The sequence below is a fragment of the Botryllus schlosseri genome, chromosome 10, assembly GCF_051294905.1.
Source record: "Botryllus schlosseri isolate E-star chromosome 10, Bs_hap1, whole genome shotgun sequence".
Taxonomy (NCBI): domain Eukaryota; kingdom Metazoa; phylum Chordata; class Ascidiacea; order Stolidobranchia; family Styelidae; genus Botryllus; species Botryllus schlosseri.
In genome coordinates, this window is record NC_137245.1 from 28,216,117 (window position 1) to 28,234,060 (window position 17,944).

Here is a 17,944-nt window from a genome sequence, read left to right on the forward strand (position 1 = left end):
TATGCTAATTCACGAAATAATTTTGGGCCCCCCATCGAGCTCGGCCCCCCCCAATTGGGGGGTTTGGGGTGCGGCAGTTACGGTGCTGGTTATTCTATCTGCAAACAATCGTATGCTAATCTACCTTATTACTACGGCAATGTTTTTTGACATTTAAAAATAAGTCAAAATGTTGTCAAAATTGTAGTGTTCGGCCAAAAAATTGCTTACAAAATCACAAAAATTTTTGCGACCTACATTTCGTTTGTATCGCAGATGCTTGCACTGTCGGTGAACTTATTATTGGATATTTTACAACTTGTAGCCCACTTGTAGCTTGTAGCCAACTGCTGCTGTTGAATGTTCTTTCTCCATCCTTGGCAAGCTACTTGGTAAGGACAGACACTTTCTATCCGAGAATGCAGGAAAGTATCTTTTGTCGTACCACAGCAAATTTTAATTATTGCTATCATAATACGTGGTGCAACTACTAGAATTCTTCATAGGTCCAGATTTTAGTAAAATGAATTTGTAGTCGAAAAAGTTTTATCAGGCAAAACTTCTTCGTAAGGACAGACAGTTCCAACTGGAATTGAAGATGAAGAGTACAATTCTAACATTGTGTGCGAAAACACCTAATTTATATATTTTGTCAAAATTGCCAAGCTGAGCGTACCATCTCAAATCATATGCATGAGTTGACCATGTACTAACCTCAAGAGAACCCCTGAGACTGCCTCTGGTGTCTTAACATATCCACTGGAACGCACGACACATGCACATTGCTTCTATTTATTCCATAAAGAGCGAGCAGACGACCAAAGAAAAAGCAGAACATCATTTCATGCAAAACCGATGTTCGAAAGTGTTCAAGCCCATGAAACATCTCGAAACACGTTAAGCACGCTTCCGAAAACCCTCTTGCAATAACGTTGTAGGTTTTGATGTGAAATCGTACATTCAACTCGCACTTGGACAACTAGATAATCATCTAATTTGCGATATCTAATCTCATTTGAATTCCAATCTAATTTGGACCGGAACTATACAGAACTGTATAGTGCGAAACCAGCCAGGCTTGTCGCTATTCTTATGGGCATTAGATTGAAGTATGATTTGATATCACGGGAACTTCATTCAATGTCCAAGTTTGAGCGAATTCAGGTATTCTAATTCTAATCTAATTTGAAAAAAAAAACATGTGACTATAATTGCAATTTAATTTGGAAAAAACTTTGTAGCTGTTGCTGTGATTACAATTCTAATCCAATTTACGAATTCAAAATTTTCTAGTTGCCGAAGTCTGATTCAATTGTCGATGGTACAAGAATGATAATACAAAGCAATTCGACCAAGATGTCCTGTACTCTATTCCATAATCACAATGCCTCGACCATGATCAAATGAATAATAACATTTGGCACAAACGCCGGCAACGGCGACCCGAGGTACCTGTCTGAAGAGGTGTATAGATAATAAATAATAAGAAATAAATAGCGACACGATATTCAACGACAATGTTCCAAACATGGATGCATTCGGGGAATATTTCAGTACCGAGACTGCCTTGCGACCATAGTCAAGAATCGGACATTGTGTAGGGCGTGGCGTAATCGAGAATGTCAGTGAATCGAGTATTAAAGCTTCGAGGCTCATTATCATATTACGAATGATGCGAAAAGTTCAAGTACTCAACTTTTATGCGACCGCAAAGAATACAAGGCCAGTTTACATTACATCAAGGATAATTTCAATTATTTTGACCTAACCTTTTCCATTGCACTTAGCGACAATGCTGTTGGTTGATCACACAACTTCACAAAAATGTGATTTTCTGTTAAAAAAAAACTTTCTTCAGATTTTACTGGCTACTTGATAAAATTGTTAGGTTGGTGAAAACAACACCGCACACCAGCTTTGGCTCAATTCCAACCACTAGAAGCGAAGTTATTGCAGTAGAAAAATTTGGATTTCAATAAAATAGTATTTACGGTGACTAACTCTTAAATTATTGATTATAAAATCATGGAATTGGAAATTTTTCTACCGCAATAACTTCGCTTCTAGTGGTTGGAATTGAGCCAAATTTGGTATGCATCATCTGTACTGACAGCCTAACCATTTATGGGTTGACAGAGATATTTGAATTTTTTTGGTTAATGATAAATTCCGAACTTTCAACTGTAAAAAAATCTTTTACTGGTTGGAATTGAGCCAAAGTGGGTGTGCAACATTGTTTTCGCCAATCTAACAATTTTATCGAGTAGCCAGTCAAATCTGAGAAAAAAGTTTACATTTGAACAGCCCTAGTGCGCATCTTTTTATATGCTGCGATACCACCAATCGAAGTGTCCAGCCCCAGTGACTACAGTCAAGCATGGAACATTTTGTGTCAAAAAGCCAAGACATTTCGCGCCATAAACCACTCCAGCGGTGCTCAATAAAAGCGAGCAAACCATCACTACCTAGAAGTTTAATAATAAAAGACAGGTAATTATTATCGGCGAGGTTCACTTGTATTTTGGGACCTGAACGCGAACGGGTATCGGGGTCGACTTTCCGTTTTGCTGTAAATTTTTCGTCGACTTGGCCGCGTGGGACGAGTCGAAGGGCGCCGTTTTACTGGCTGTTGTCGACGCCGTGGTCAGAACCACCGGGACACTGGTGTCGTATTCCATTTCGTCCGTTTCCATCGGAAATGATTCCCCCGCGATTGTCTGCGAATGCCACGGAGCCATGGCGCTGAAAAATACAGTGCAGGGTTAGTTTTGAGGTTTGTCTGCAGTATGACTTGCTCTGCAAAAATGATTTGACAATAGGACTCAGGGTTGTTACGACTCAACTCGAGTCACGATTTTCTGACGACTCGACTTGACTCAAGCCATCTTCTCAAACTACAGAAATGAGTCAAAACACCGTTTGACTCGACTTGAGTCATTTCGGTAGTTTGAGAAAATGACTCGAGTGCATTGTGCATGACTCGAACAAGCGTCAAAACACCAAACTCCGTTACAATGCAACATTCGAGGCTGATTTTGGGGGTTGCAGGGCCACGAGCAGAACAAAATTTATATTTTCGCATTCAGTACCGCGGTAGATTTCGATTGATACCCGTTTTATCAAATTCAATGCTCGGCAAGTCGGTCAAAAATTACCATCAAATTGCCATTAGCCGGAATGGAAAGTGTGACGTAGACCAATTTCACTGAGCCTTGCGATTTGCTTGTGTCCACGCCATATTGGGACACTACGGTCCAACCCTAATTAAGATTTCACGGCGTTCGATGAGCCCGGTGCCCCAAGTTTCCCAAGATATCAATTCATTAGGGTCAACACATGTACTTAACCCTAATGTATTGATGCTATACTAGTAAATTCGAAAAAAATCAAAACCCCCCTCATTTTTCGGCTGGCTACGCACCTGCATGTAGCTACAATTTTAAATGCTAATCTAATTTGCAAAGCTGAAAATTTTCCAGTTGTTCGAGTCTGCTCAGGCACTCAACCTTGCCCGGCTCCAATCACGTCGCTAGTCCGGAGGCAAGCAAAAAAATCAATCTCACTTGAATTTCCTCGGCGATCGGACCCTAGACGTCGGGTCCTCGCTGCCTTCATGTAAACTTGCTAGCACGGATGGCGCGACATACGTGAAGCCGTGGAACACCTGCGACAGACAGACAGACATTGATTTATGTCTGCTATGGCCCTGATCAGAGGTAGTACGCGCCTCCAGCACAAGTAATGTCAGTGTATTTCTGCTTGATTTACAAGTAGACAATTGAGTGTTGTTGGCTTGGTTTTAGTTAAAACTGTTAGGCTAGTAGATTCAATGTCGTTAATATCTGATCAAGTGCAAGTAGATGCGATATTCAAGTAAAAAGTATTTCAAGTCTGGTTTTCTAGTATTTTAAGCCTAGTCTCAACTATCCAAGTATTCTAAGCCTCGTTTTGACCAAAAAACTGTCCAGTAGAACCGGAAGCTATCAAAATACAGAGCAACGTAAATACTCACCTGGTTTGCGCTTTCTGATAACGGACAATTATCGGGGCTGTCCACCGGGGGCTGCTTGGTAAATTTCACGTCAAACTGGCTGACGTCTTCCTCGTTTTTGATAGGCGGGGTGAACGGGGGCTCTACCTGTGAAATTTAAGTTGAAAATCAATGATAGTCTCTACTAGATGCTGACGATGACCCCTGACAAGTGGCTGCCAAAAATTTTCGGGTTTATTTCAATTCCAATATACTGCTCAATTGCGAGTGAAATGCCGGTCATCTAAATCTAATTTAATTAGTGAAATGCTTTTATGCTCGCATTTTAATTATAATCTAATATTTGGTTTTCCTGAGTTTTGGAAAGTTCGATTCAGAGTGTTTAGTTCAAGTCCTAGTTGCAAGCTTTGAACAGTGAGTAGTTCTAGTTGTAGTAGTTGCGAGTTTTGAAAAGTGAGACTAGTTCTGTGCGTAGTTCTAGTTTTATTTCCAGTAGAGTTTCTTGAAGAGTGAGTAATTTTATTTCTAGTTGCAAGTTTTGAAAACGCAGTCATCTGCACAGATCTACTTGTTTGGGTTCGATCCAGAAATCTGACGCGTACCCTTTTGTTAAATAAATCCGTCCAGTTGATATGACGAAAGAAGGGGTGACTCTGAACCGCCACTGCGTCAGACGGCCCGGCCCCCAATCTGCTGGTCGTGTGTCGCTTAAGAAGTTTTTTCAACAGGTCCCGCGCCTCTGGCGTTAAGTATCTCGGAAGAGTCAGTTTTCCATGTAGTACTTTGTCGATAGTTTTCTTGCGGTTTTCGGCTGTAAACGGTGGCGCCCCTGTAGAAAAAACTATGTTTAGGGTGCTGAACTTGAATATTGCTTGTACAAAGACGTTGATTATAGGATAGTTTACGAACCTGTGCACTTTGACTCAACAATGCAATAATAAACAAAGTATTACCCAACAGAGTGTTATGCAAAGTCAACTGTTTGCTGAACTCATTGCTAAGAAACCGAATTCCAAGTAAAAATGAGTCAGCATTTCTGCTTCGATGAGCTACTAGTACAATGTGTATTCCATTTCCGTTCAATCCCAAAGGTCAATAAATCAATGCTTTGATGACTCAGTGTGAGAGATTGAAATTTCGTCAATAAACGAAACGCTGCAAGTTCCATAGTTTGAATAGGGATGGCAGCATTCGAAATCATTCTTGGAGGTTCAAAACTTCGATAGGCTTTTAGGCCAATACAGTTGAATAATATATTCCTATTGAAATGAATGCGAATATTTACGACTGACACTCGCCAGGGGTAATCGTCAGTAACTAATAGAGAATTGAGTGTTGCATATCAAAAATTGCATTGATCACTAACGTATCATCATCATGTATCGTTTTGTATATCAATGTTCCAAGTTATTTTGAATTCTAGCTGATAACGATTACCCCTGACGAGCGTCAGCCTAAATTATTAGGGTATAAGGTATAACCATAGTGTCCTATATGGTGTCGACACAGGCAAATCTCACGCCTCCGTGAAATTGTATCACGTCACAATTTACATTTGGCTACAGGCAATTTGACGGTCAATTTTGACCGGCTTGCCGAGCATTAAATTTGGTAAAACGGGTATCAATCGAAAGCTGACTCTGCAGTCTGCACTGATTACGAAAATATAAATTTTATTCCGCTCCTGGCCCTGGAACTCCCACAATCAGCCTCGAATTTTTCATTGTTATGGAGATTGCCATTGGGACGCAACAATGCTGAACAATGCTGTCTGGCTCTTTTTCTCTTGAGCTACTCTCTCGTTTCGCCAGACAGCATTGTTGCGTCCCAATACCAATCTCCATAACAATGAAAAATTCGAGTTGAAATTCGGGTCAGTTGAAAACTGAAGTTCTGCATCTCTCTCGATGAAAATGATAATTAGGAGAGAACTCCAACTCAAGCACTCCATTTTGTCCAGATCTAATTCTAAATCCCAGGCGTCAATTGGCCGGTATAATGCACACAAACCTGTAAGCATATCAAACATGAGAGCGCCGAGACTCCACCAATCAACAGCTTGATTGTGACCGGACCGCAGTAGTACTTCTGGAGCCATATATTCTATCGTGCCGCAGAACGTGTGCGTTACATTCCCTTCAAGGATCGATTCCTGAAAATGAAACAGAATCCTTTAGGCAACTTTCACACTTCGTCATTAAATAAATGTAAACCAATGCTTACTACCGAGGCTGTGAATCTCCATAGTTATTCCCAATCGTTGATGAACACAAATATTTAGTTAGTGCGTTATCACTAGGGAAAGTTTCTGCTACTTATTTTAACAACTTCCGGCAGCTTCCTAAATACAAAGAAGTTATGTAGTATGGTGTTTTAAACTGTTTGAAAGAATCTTATATTGCAATTTTTCTTCCTGCAACTTTTTTTTTCAATTTTTGATGCAACTAACTTTTTACTGGGAATAACTGGCACTATCTGTAAATAGAGCGCTTGATTATTTCACACTCGTTTAAATTTGAGGTTCTTTCTGATTTGACGCACATTCAGGCTAGACTGCCGAAAATTATATTTTCACCAGGTTAATATTTTCAAGGCTTGCTGTACCCATGTATAATACGCAACCCCCTATTTTAGGGCAAAAAATGGTAACATTTTGCCTATTATTCATGGAAAATTACGGTAGTTCTAGTTGGCCATTTTGAAAATACAGCAGTTTGTAAATGAGGAGCAATATCGGTATAATTTATATCACAGCCCTCACCTTGCAAAGTCCAAAATCAGTCAACTTGATGTGACCCGTGTAATCGAGGAGAATATTTTCGGGTTTCAAGTCTCGATAAACTATCCCTTCCTTATGAAGATGCCCCAGGGCTAGCGTAATTTCCGCGAGATAGAAACTGAAAACGGAAATTTCATGACAGAACTGTGACACCACCGGCAGAAAGATGAGTATTTTTGGGTGCAATGCACTTTTTCTATCCACAATGAAATGAACATCAAGAATCGACATGGACATTTCAAATTTATGGTGTTTCACATGATCATCAACTGTGTTCTCCATAGAACTCGATATATACACATTGGAGTTGTTCAAAGATAATTTTTTAGTCTGGTCTCCGGGGATCCACTGATTATGGCAAATTTGCATCGATTTCAATTTTCTACTGAGCAAATAGCCAAATTTTACTGTCATCCCCACCAAATTGACAAGCTGTCTAAAAGAATGATGCTGAACAATTTTTGCTCACATTCAACCGGTCAGAGCGAAGTGATTGCAGTTGTAAATTTTGGATTTGTAAAAATATCATTGACGTTGGATAATCCCAGAATTATGAATGAAAATCTCAAATCGCTCAGCTTCTACGGGTTGGAATCATGTTGAATTTTTTTGCATCGTTTTGTTTTTGTAGACAACACAACAATTTCACGGGTTCAATATAAAAGTTTAAAAATTCTTTATCAATTTTTTTTCTATTTCAGACTACTTCTGCCGTACTATATTTTCAGTATTTTTTATGCAAAACTAGGCCTAGAATGCCGGTCCTGACTTCTCTACTAATAATCGCGACTTGTACTTGCCAATAAATTTACTTCTACTCCTACTTGAGTACCAAGGTTGCCTACTTGGCCACTTCTGTCTGTAATCTAGACGTAAAAGCTGAATAGTTCAAGTCTATCAGTCACAAATTGTAGTTCTCTCACTTCCAATTTCATGCTGCGGAAAATTTGCCAGCATCTTGTCTACCTCAAATGGCCAGTATTTCATTTCAAGTTTTTTTTTCCAAATTGGAGTAGAATTATAGCTAGACAGAACACAGTATTTTTCCTAATTTGATTACAATTAGAATTACTGAATTCATAAAAAACCCAAGCACAAGAATGGCCAATGTCTGCACAGCAAGCTTGGTTCATTTTGCACAATACAGTTCTCCTGAAGCATTTACAGGCAAGCCAGAAATGAGACTCCAATCAAACTTGGGACATTTCACAAATTTGAATTAGAGCAGTGGTTCCCAACGTGGGCGATTTGGCAGCCTAGGGGGCGAAAATGGACAAAGGGGGCGGCAAGGTGCGAAAATAGCGAATGGGGCAATAGGGGGGCGATGATGCGTTAAAACAGCTACATTGGAGTCAAGTCGGAGAAATGCCCTTTTTTTAGTCAACCCACGGAAATTTAGTTGCAAAAGGAGCCGAAAACTTGACCTTTTTTTTTAGTCAACTCGCCGATGATTGCAGATTGTATACCGATTTTTCGGTTCGCAAAATCGGGGGGCGATGATCGGCGTTGAGCTTGAAAAGGGGGCGATGAGTCGAAAAAGGTTGGGAACCACTGAATTAGAGCAAAGAAACATTTTATAAATTAGACTAGAAGTAGATTTTGCTTCAATTAGTCTAATTAGCGAACTAGAATCATCTAGTTGTCCAAGTCGGCCTATGAGAGTATAGATTTCGTGGAAAATACGCAGTTGATGATCATGTGAAACACCATAAATCTTAACTTGTTCATGAGTAACACTGAACACGTTTTTGTGGATAAAAAGCACACTAAAGCCGACTTTTTTTTACCAAGCCATGTCTTCCATGAATATTCCTTCTCGTTCCAGGTGCATGAATAACTCCCCTCCGCTCAAATATTCCAAAATAAGATAAAGTTTTCCGCCCGTTTGAAATGCATAGATTAGATCCACTATAAATGGGTGCTTTACGTCTTCCAGAATGTTACGTTCCGCTTTTGTGTGCGCCGTGTCTTTTTGGTTTCTTACGATCGTCGCCTTTTTTAATACTTTCATCGCGAAAATTCGGTCTTTTTCGGGTAAAGTGGTTTTTCGGACTTGAAACACTTTGCCGTAACCTCCTTTTCCCAATACCTTCAAAAGTTGGAAGACATTAGTGATACAGAACTCGAGTATACCAGGAAACAGTAGGCTATAAAGGGTTATTCAAAAATAACTTGTTTCTTAAAATTCTACACTATTTATCAAAATTATTAGGCTGAGTAAAAAAATGCACACCAAATTTGGCAAATTCCAACCCATAGAAGCGCAGCAATTGGAATTTGAAAATTTTTACTTGTTTGTCTATAAGTTTTACTGGCACAATATATAAAGTTACCTTCAAGAGTTGAAAACAGTGCGGCCCAATTTTTTCCTTCCCGCGATTGACCAAAGCGTCTTGAATCTCAATTTTTTCGATTTCAGGCGATTCTTCCATTGGAATATTTGGGACTTCGCCACATTCGTAAATTTCTTCCATGGGATTGGATGGGCCACAGTCCAGGTCTAGTTCGAAAACGCCCGCCATAATATGTTTCGTATTGTTCAAATAATTTGATTTGGCATCCACAAAACTGTTGAAATGTTAAGAAATAAACTCAAAACTTGATTATAAATTGACTCTTATTAGAAAGAAAGAACATGTCTAACAAATACTTAGATTTTAGAAAGAAATACTTATATCAATTATTACCTGAAGACAGCAATGTCGAGTATGTGTATGTTCATAGGCCATAGTATATTAGTATAACAACTAGGGATGGTGTGAACTTGAGGTTCACGTTCGCGTTCTGTGTGTGAACCTCGGAAATTTAGAGGTTCGCGTTCACAACAGAACCTTGGTAGGTTCTGCACTGTGAACCTTTTTGTAAATTGAATTTTAACTCCATTATAAGATCTTTGACTCAAATTTATTGCATTTCAACTGCGGGCCACATCATGCATGGTGCTGGCAGCATAAAAAAACAACGCTAAACGAGCATGCACCATGCTCCTCGACAACCTTAAAAGTTTTACTTGCTTTGTTGCAAAAATTTTCTCGGAATAACCAGCTTTCCGTTTGTGAATATTTAGTGACTCTCTGCTGTAAGCTTAACCCGCAATCACACAACATCACGAGCGATATATACGTAGTCAGCGAATGATGCTTTTTCAACCAATCAATGACATTGATATCGTCTTCTGATGTAAAAAATCGAACGGGCGTAGGGGGACAATCTTGACTTCATATCTTTACTGTATCATTAAAACCAAATCCGTGCGATTAAGGTGCTTGCTACTGCTGCATAACTTGGTGTTGTTTGTGGCATCGGTAGCGAGTATAGAAACCCGTTGTACACTCTGCTCAATATCAATGTAGCAATACTCAGTCTCCGAACACATTGTCCGGTCTGGCTAAGACCGTTAAGGCGTAAGCTTATATTCATTGGTAAGTCCTCGTCGAAATTGTTGGCAAAGTGACGGAATGTATTGATTTTATGCAATTATTTTATCCTTTGATTACCGCGGTTGATACATTTAGTGACGTTTAAAATGCGGATATGTACTTCAGCATTGTGGCATTATGTGGACCGTGTCATCGCTAGGTATCGTGTACACACTGTACATTAATATAGGCTATCACTTCATTGGAAGATTGGGTTGGAATTAGCAATATGATGTCACGTGACGTCACGAGGTTCACGTTTGTGTTCACACAGAACCTTTCAAAAAGGTTCGCGTTCACACGAACCTGAACCTTTCAGAGGTTCACACCATCCCTAATAACCACCCCACAGTGGTGTTACGGTTTCACTAGTCACCATTAGGAACCAAGTCGCAGGCATTGACATCCAATTACCGAAGGCAAAAGGTGCACACGGAGGTCAGAAGTTTCGGAAAAAATGGACCAAAGAGTAATTCTTCACAGAAGCGAAAACGCCAATGTGAAGCCGTTATACGCAAGTTACATGGATGATAGAATATTCACAAAATATCATTCAAATCTTTGATGTCACACTGCTGCATCTTGTTTGCTTCAAAAGGTGCCCGCCCTCCACAGAAACCCGAATCGCGCTTTAATCCTGATGGACCAAATTCTAACTTCCACATTTACAGTTGAGTCTCTAGTATTCCTCACAATGCATACCCAGAGCTAAAACCAGATTACGACTAAAACAAAGGGAGCATAGAAATATGCAAACTTATATCGTCTATAGAGTTACTGTTTTAGTGGTTTTCAACTGTATTCAATCATCATCCTTTTGTCAATTCGATTGTTTGCGAATAAAGGTGTTGCTAGAATAGATCCCCTTCATAGTGATGAGGGTTGAATAGTAAATTCATATTGAAATGAACCCGAATATTTTCGGCTGACACTCGTCAGGGGTAATTATCAGCAACTAGAGATTTCAAAAGAACATCGTATATCAACAATCATATTACAAAATATGATGTCACCAGCACGAAATTTCGAATACAAGAGTGTTCAATGTACTAATTTTAGATGGTACACGAACTGTTTTTATTGACACAGCCTTGGCTTGGATATTATGGTATAAGTTGTCCCCAAGGCACACAAATGAAAGTTTGAACGACCCTCCCAACGACGCGAAATGTGTCGTCTCGACAATTTTTCGCACAAGCGGATTATCCAACAGATGTTTGCCAATGGCAGAAATTTTGGCCTTTGATTGCTCCAGATCAAGCTTGAGAGGATGAGCTTTTCAGGGAATCAGGGAATATGCTGGTTTATGCGTTTCTGCAAACTCTTTGACGTTCTTCCCACGTAGCCACAATCACAGTGGTACCCGGCCCTGTGGATATAAAGCTCTATCAGCTGTACCAGCTGTATCAGCTGTATCACCCTGTGGATATAAAGCTGTATCACTCTGTGGATATAAAGCTGTATCACCCTGTGGATATAAAGCTGTATCACTCTGTGGATATAAAGCTGTATCACCCTGTGGATATAAAGCTGTATCAGCTGTATCACAGTTGCATCAGCGGTATCCCGATCTCATAGGCCGATTTTATCATGAATTATTGAAAATTTTTGTGCTTCACGCTGGGTCACTAAACAGTACAACAATAATTTCGTGGCAAAAGCGAACAATGTAATGGGGGACGGTTTATCACCCTATAGGAGCCCAAGATTCAAGGATTTTTGGGGAGCCTGACGAAGTGCTGTTTCGTTCCTGCCAACGGGTATACACAGCCGGAGATGTTTGATTAATTATTATTCGAGGGGTCCTACCTTTTCAAACACACCTCACTCAGCTCTACCGGTCGGTAGCCTAAATTAGATTACGTGAGCAGAGAGACGTTAAAAAATTGATAGCTATCTATATGCAATTCCCGATCATATATTGACCGACTCAATTAATGAAATATAGAAATTTCTCTTTCTTCGCGCGTGTAGGCGAGAAGAGCTGACTCACTAAATGTGTGACATCCTACTAGACTATTTCGCGCATCCCAGACATAGTATAGACCTGATACTAATTGCAGAGTGATACCTTGGTGAATCTCGGTACGGTTTGTCTATAATATGGGAGCAGCGATGATTCTCAAAGTCGAAGTAATTAAAAAATATTAATAAAAATATCAAGAATTGTTTGAACACAAGACACCGATTCCATACAGGTAGAGTGATACAGCTGATAGAGCCGTGTTACAGCTGATACAGCTTTATATCCACAGGGTGATACAGCTGATACAGCTTTATATCCACAGGGTGATATAGCTGATACAGCTGGTACAGCTGATACAGCTTTATATCCACAGGGCCGTGCTACACAGTTCGTACCAGGGCTGTGGAGTCGGTAAATTTTACCACCGACTCCGGCTCCGACTCCACACATTTTCAATATACCGACTCCGACTCCTGAGTTCTTAAACGTACCGACTCCGACTCCTGGGTCTTTAAACGTACCGACTCCGACTCCAGCATTATTACCAATTTACTTCGAAAATTATATGCCACATTGTCGGTTGAATGACTATATCATACAACCATTAAACATATGCAAACATATGCTTAACTGTGGCATGCTAAATTGTTTCATTGTGGCACAGCTCGAATTATCCACAATGCAATTAACATGAAATAAAGATTTGCTAAATATCCCTCCTTATTCAAGTTTTTATAACATGGACTCTCTAATATCCTGAAATGTATGAATCATTCAAATATGGCAGATATCCAATCCTGTTTAATAAAAATGTAGATAAAAAATCCAAGTGTAGCTCATACGTATGACTCAGCAACTAATAAAGAAATTGAACTTACTGATTTTGTCATTGCACACTATCCTGATTACAAGCACAAACACTCTTACTACTAACAATAGACATTGGTCAGAAATGGAATTTAGTTAAGTAGTCAACGACCATAGCCTATGTCTAGTCTGCATGTACTTAATCAAGTATTCAAGGATTGGGACTTGCAGTCTTTCTTAATCATTTGTTCGACCCAAACAGCTAAGCTACACTACAAATATTTTTAATTTTGTCAAGTGGGGAGCATCGTTTGGTCATATCTACATCATTTTTACAATTTTACAAAACCAGCCGATGTATTTTCTCTGTCACAGTATCATGGTATAATTACAAAAATTGCATCAATTTTGACTGCATCGCGAAAACGCATATTGCGATTTTCTTACCCTCTGCAACTGAGTTGTAATTTGCAAGTAATGTCTAATTTTATCTATACCAGGGGTGGGCAACTTTTTCGACGAAAGGGACACCTGAGATTTACGAACCATTGCGCGGGCAACTGGAATGTTGATAACCTTTTTTTAGTCGTCGATAGGAGTGAACTGAATTAGGTAACATTGCAAACAAGACTTATATTAATACGCTCTAAAATTGATAACAATATGTCATGCAACTGTGCAGTGCGCAATCAGGCCCTGGTCGCGCGAAGCACGAAATTTTTTTTGCAAGATAACGACTAAATTAGGCTATAGCTATATCAATAAATATGGCGCTAACATTCATTGGGGGTCGCATCTGTATACCACTGGGCTCATTTGGTAAGGACAGGATTATTCGACGTTTAGACATAGCAAAGTCGATGGTATCAGTGAACATGCCTCTATCATTTTGTGCAAATGTTTTGTCGACGATCTCGCTGCGAGTGCACAAGCAAAGCCGTATCTCCTAATTGCGAATACAGTTGGACTCAATTATGTGAATAATATGTATTTATAATTTTCAGAAGGGTGCTCAAATACTGAATGCAAGAAATCTAGTGACAATCAATCATGCGAAGTACCGAGAAAAATTTCAAGTCCAATAAATCTGCTATGAAATATTGTACTTCATGGTCATATACGAAGATCTGGGATAACTGTGGCTGGCCCCTGGATACGTCAATGCGTTAGAACTGTTGTTTTAGTCATCATCAAATTTCGCGGACATGCTATTCAAATTTTGGTTGGCCTTGCAATTGTACCTGATGTCATAAATAATTTCGAGAATTACCTCGCAGGCCACACCTAACCTTCTCGTGTGCCAAATTTGGCCTTCGTCCCACGGGCTGGCCGCACCTGATCTGTATGGTTAATAATAGCAGTGGTTGGTGGTACATAAAAATTCTATTGAAAATTCTTTGAAAGCAAATGTTTTCATGATAGAGAAGTTGGAGTCGGAGTCGAAGTCATAGTCATTCTCACAAACTCCGACTCCAGTCAGTATTTTCCCACCGACTCCGACTCCAGCTATTATAGTTTTCATGACTCCGACTCCATCAAGCGAAAATTACCCTGACTCCGACTCCACAGCCCTGGTTCGTACACACATTACTTTGTTGAAGTGGAGGAAGCACGTCTTTTCGTGTTGCAGGGAGCAGCTGCGTAGTCGTAAAAATCACGTTGGTCTTCAGTTCACTGAGTCGTAATACTTACTGACCGCTAAAATTGCTTTTTACAGCGGCTAGAAAAAGGGCCAATCCGTTAAATTTCGTTACTTTCCTCTCTATGCCGCGGTTGATGACGTGTTCAGGGTAACCCTTATCAAAGTAAGATTTTGCGGATGTTGTTAAGTTCCAAGTTCGTTTTTTACCGGAACATATCATTAACGCTCTATGTACGAGGGTACCTACGAGGTTGATTTTTCTGCACCCAGAACCAAATGAATTCCAACGAACTTATTGGTTTGTGAATAACCTTTCCCCAAGATGAATGTCTAAAGTTTATATGTTATCATGATTTTCGGCTAAAACCAAATGGCAATGAGTTATTTCGTTCTTTTTCAATTGTGAATTGCAGGGACAAGATGTAATATTATAATATCACCCATCACGTGTACAGGCTTGGTAACAAGGTATTCAAGTGAAAAACAAGGGCATGGTTTTTGAGGTAACATTTTAGAATCATTTGACTAATCCGGCCCGGGAGCGATCTGAAGGTTTGAATCCGTCCCTCGACACAAGTTGAGTTTGACACTACTGCCCTGCCCTGGCCTAATTTAATGTTTTATCGAGTATTCACAAAACCGAAAAAGTTAGAGGTTTTTCGGTACTTTAAAACTTATAGATTCTCACAACTCAACACAAAGTATCAAAATTGATACTCAACTGATACAGGAAATCCCTTATGCCCAGCCTCAAAGTGGAATTGTTGACAATAACAATGTCACATGCAATTTTTCGTTCAACGTTCAAGAACATAAATATTATTGCCTTTGGCTTCGGCCTTTTATCACCACGCAAAACTTATTGCCGTAAGCAACTACTGTTTCCACTCTAGCCCAGCTCTTGTTATCACTACAGTAAGAAGCTACCAACCCGAGTTAGAGTGAAGGTATACTGATGCAGTGATGCATCCAATCGGATATTTCACTAAGGATCCTCCTTTGGCGATTGGCGATATTAATACTATATGAAAACGATGGTTCATCCCTGACATTCATTTCCCTATTACATTCAGCTGGTCCTAACCCGAAACAAACGCCTGCATCTAACTGTGCGTGAGTTACAATATTGATAAACAATACAACTGCTTAGATTCAACGGTTAATTGTTACAATAAATTGCTTGCATTGGTGAACACGATCCCGCCATCACCATTACGCAATAAGCTTGTTTTTTTGTTTGTTCGAAAGCGGAAGTCCACTCGGTTGCGCAATAGAACCATAGAACACTATGATTGGACTAGAAGCTCAGTGACTACAAACTAGGACTATAGAAAGTAAACTTTTACTTTCTATACTAGGACAGTAGTTCTCAACAGGGTGTCCACGGGACCTCTAAATTTGCAAATTGATTGATAACCTAATTTGTAACTTTTTAAATTAGGGAAAGCATGAAGCAGTTTCGCTCCATAACTGCTGAAACCTCATGACTCTCATCATCAGAATAATCGTCTGTCATGAAATACCTTACTGTGCAAATTCGATTTAATTAGCCAAATCATGGCCAAATTGCCAATAACCTACTGATGCAAACATATTGCTGTTAAGAGACGTTATGTTGGGGTATGTGGAAAAAAGTATAAATATGGAGAATGGAGATAGTAAGATCAATCAGGTGACTTCGTAATGTTTGCGAAACCTTTTTGATTTGAAGTTCCGACCCGCGAAGGGATTTTATCCGGCCGGTGGACAGTTTTGCGTCTTACATGATAATGTGACCCACGGCCCCAGTCTGCCGAGATTCCCCACTACTTGCTTACTGCGTCAGATTTTAGTGTCCGTATGTTATTACATACGTGTATGCGCAGCGTTGCGAGAGTGGGGCTTACTCGTAAGTTCGTCGAAGCGAGAGACTTGCATTATCGGCATTTACGATGCACTCAACCCTAATGTCGTTTGTGCTAATCATGATGTTTGTCGACTACAATGGTCATTTACACCAGGCTGATATTTCATATTTTTGATTCCGTAACCGCCGACTTATAGCACGGCACACTTCTAGGCTTTTGTAAGTCACTGCTTTTGCCAGGGGTCGCCAACTCAAAACGGGTCGCGGGCAACTTCTCAAATTTCGTAGAGGACGCGGTTCGCATGAATTCAATATCGAGATTAATTAGGCCGCACAGTGGAACAACGACGCTATCCCGTCACCTACTCCAGCCTAATGAATGGATATATTGGTAAATTGGGGGTACCGGGCTTACCGAACGCCCAAGCAGACATGGTGGCACCTGTATGACAGTTGTTCTCGAATCTAAATTGTCTTCGTCATTATCGGCGAGATCGTTAAAATAGTATACATCCAATAAATACTATATAATCGTTGTATATGTGAATAAATGGGCGAATAATGTATCGATTCAGCAATCCGGTCCGCCAAATACTTATTTTCCTATGTCCGGCCCGCCGACTGGAGAAGTTGCCCGCCCCTTGCCTAGGCAACGTAAAGAGGAGGCATGCACTGCACACTGAATGAAAAGTAAAAGAAGATAATAGCCTATAGAAAAGCAAGCGACAAAAAGGAGGTGGCATGTCACTGAAGGCGGGATCGATAGGACATGCTCGTCGACTGTCGGATGGCCGGCCAGATACTGTTCCACACATCAGGTCCGGCATATTTGATAGAGCGATGATCTTTTCGGTCGATCATATGATATTTGGACGACGTGAACGCGGGTGTGTTGTACTTGTGCGCTTTTGATTCCGAGGTAAAGAAGTCATTGAGATATTCTCATACTAAGAAAGTGTATTTCCTTCGCATCAGATACATTGGGTTAAGGGGGCAGGGGTCCGCTAGAATACCAAAAAAAAAAAAAAATTGTCGCGTCAAAAACAGATTTTAACTTTCCACATCATAATTACTGTCGTGTCGTCAAAATCAGGCACTTGATTTTGCCCAGCACGATATAATGCGTTCTAATTCAAAAATCGAGCAGTCTTGATCACTAACCATAACCGAACTGAAAAATGCCAAGAATTTGCTGTTGGTAATATTGACGCGCATGATTGCCTGATCCGCAGTCTCAGAGTTCTACGCCTTATACTTAGCAGAAACATTTAATCAGACTGGAAATTAGATGTCAGCCATGCAGCTTTACTTCGACATAGTCTTTTTCAAATCAGTTAACTTGATTTCCGTATATTCAAAATAGAGGCGCCATGCTCTGTCCACACTAGCTATTTTTAAAGTCTACTGCTCTATCTGACAATGCCTGCAGCTGTTGATTAGATATCTTTCAATAAGTACACTGGATTGCGTTTTCAATCTTCTCATTCCGGCAACATTGACAGAAGTTGGTAATCT

The 17,944-nt window shown here is 40.0% G+C and overlaps 1 protein-coding gene across 1 annotated transcript; it reads right to left on the reverse strand.

Moving 5' to 3' along the window:
- Nucleotides 1-757: 757 nt before the first annotated feature.
- LOC145447669 (ribosomal protein S6 kinase beta-1-like) lies at nt 758-9,425 on the reverse strand. Its single transcript, XM_080325924.1, has 8 exons — nt 9,083-9,425; nt 8,537-8,838; nt 6,732-6,867; nt 5,981-6,122; nt 4,573-4,799; nt 3,992-4,117; nt 3,543-3,643; nt 758-2,721 (listed from the first exon to the last, which is right to left on the reverse strand). The coding sequence occupies exons 1-8, from the start codon at nt 9,269-9,271 to the stop codon at nt 2,490-2,492; spliced, it is 1,455 nt and encodes a 484-aa protein (XP_080182050.1). The 5' UTR covers nt 9,272-9,425; the 3' UTR covers nt 758-2,489.
- Between the last annotated feature and the right edge of the window lie 8,519 nt (nt 9,426-17,944).

What these genes read in the sequence shown, in the direction of transcription:
- LOC145447669 (XM_080325924.1), bottom strand. Translation starts at nt 9,271, where the DNA reads ATGGCGGGCGTTTTCGAACTAGACCTGGACTGTGGCCCATCCAATCCC. An exon ending in ACTGTTTTCAACTCTTGAAG is followed by an intron (nt 8,839 to 9,082) that starts GTAACTTTATAT and finishes CAACTTTTGAAG; the next exon opens with GTATTGGGAAAAGGAGGTTA. An exon ending in TTCATGGAAGACATGGCTTG is followed by an intron (nt 6,868 to 8,536) that starts GTAAAAAAAAGT and finishes TTCCGTTTTCAG; the next exon opens with TTTCTATCTCGCGGAAATTA.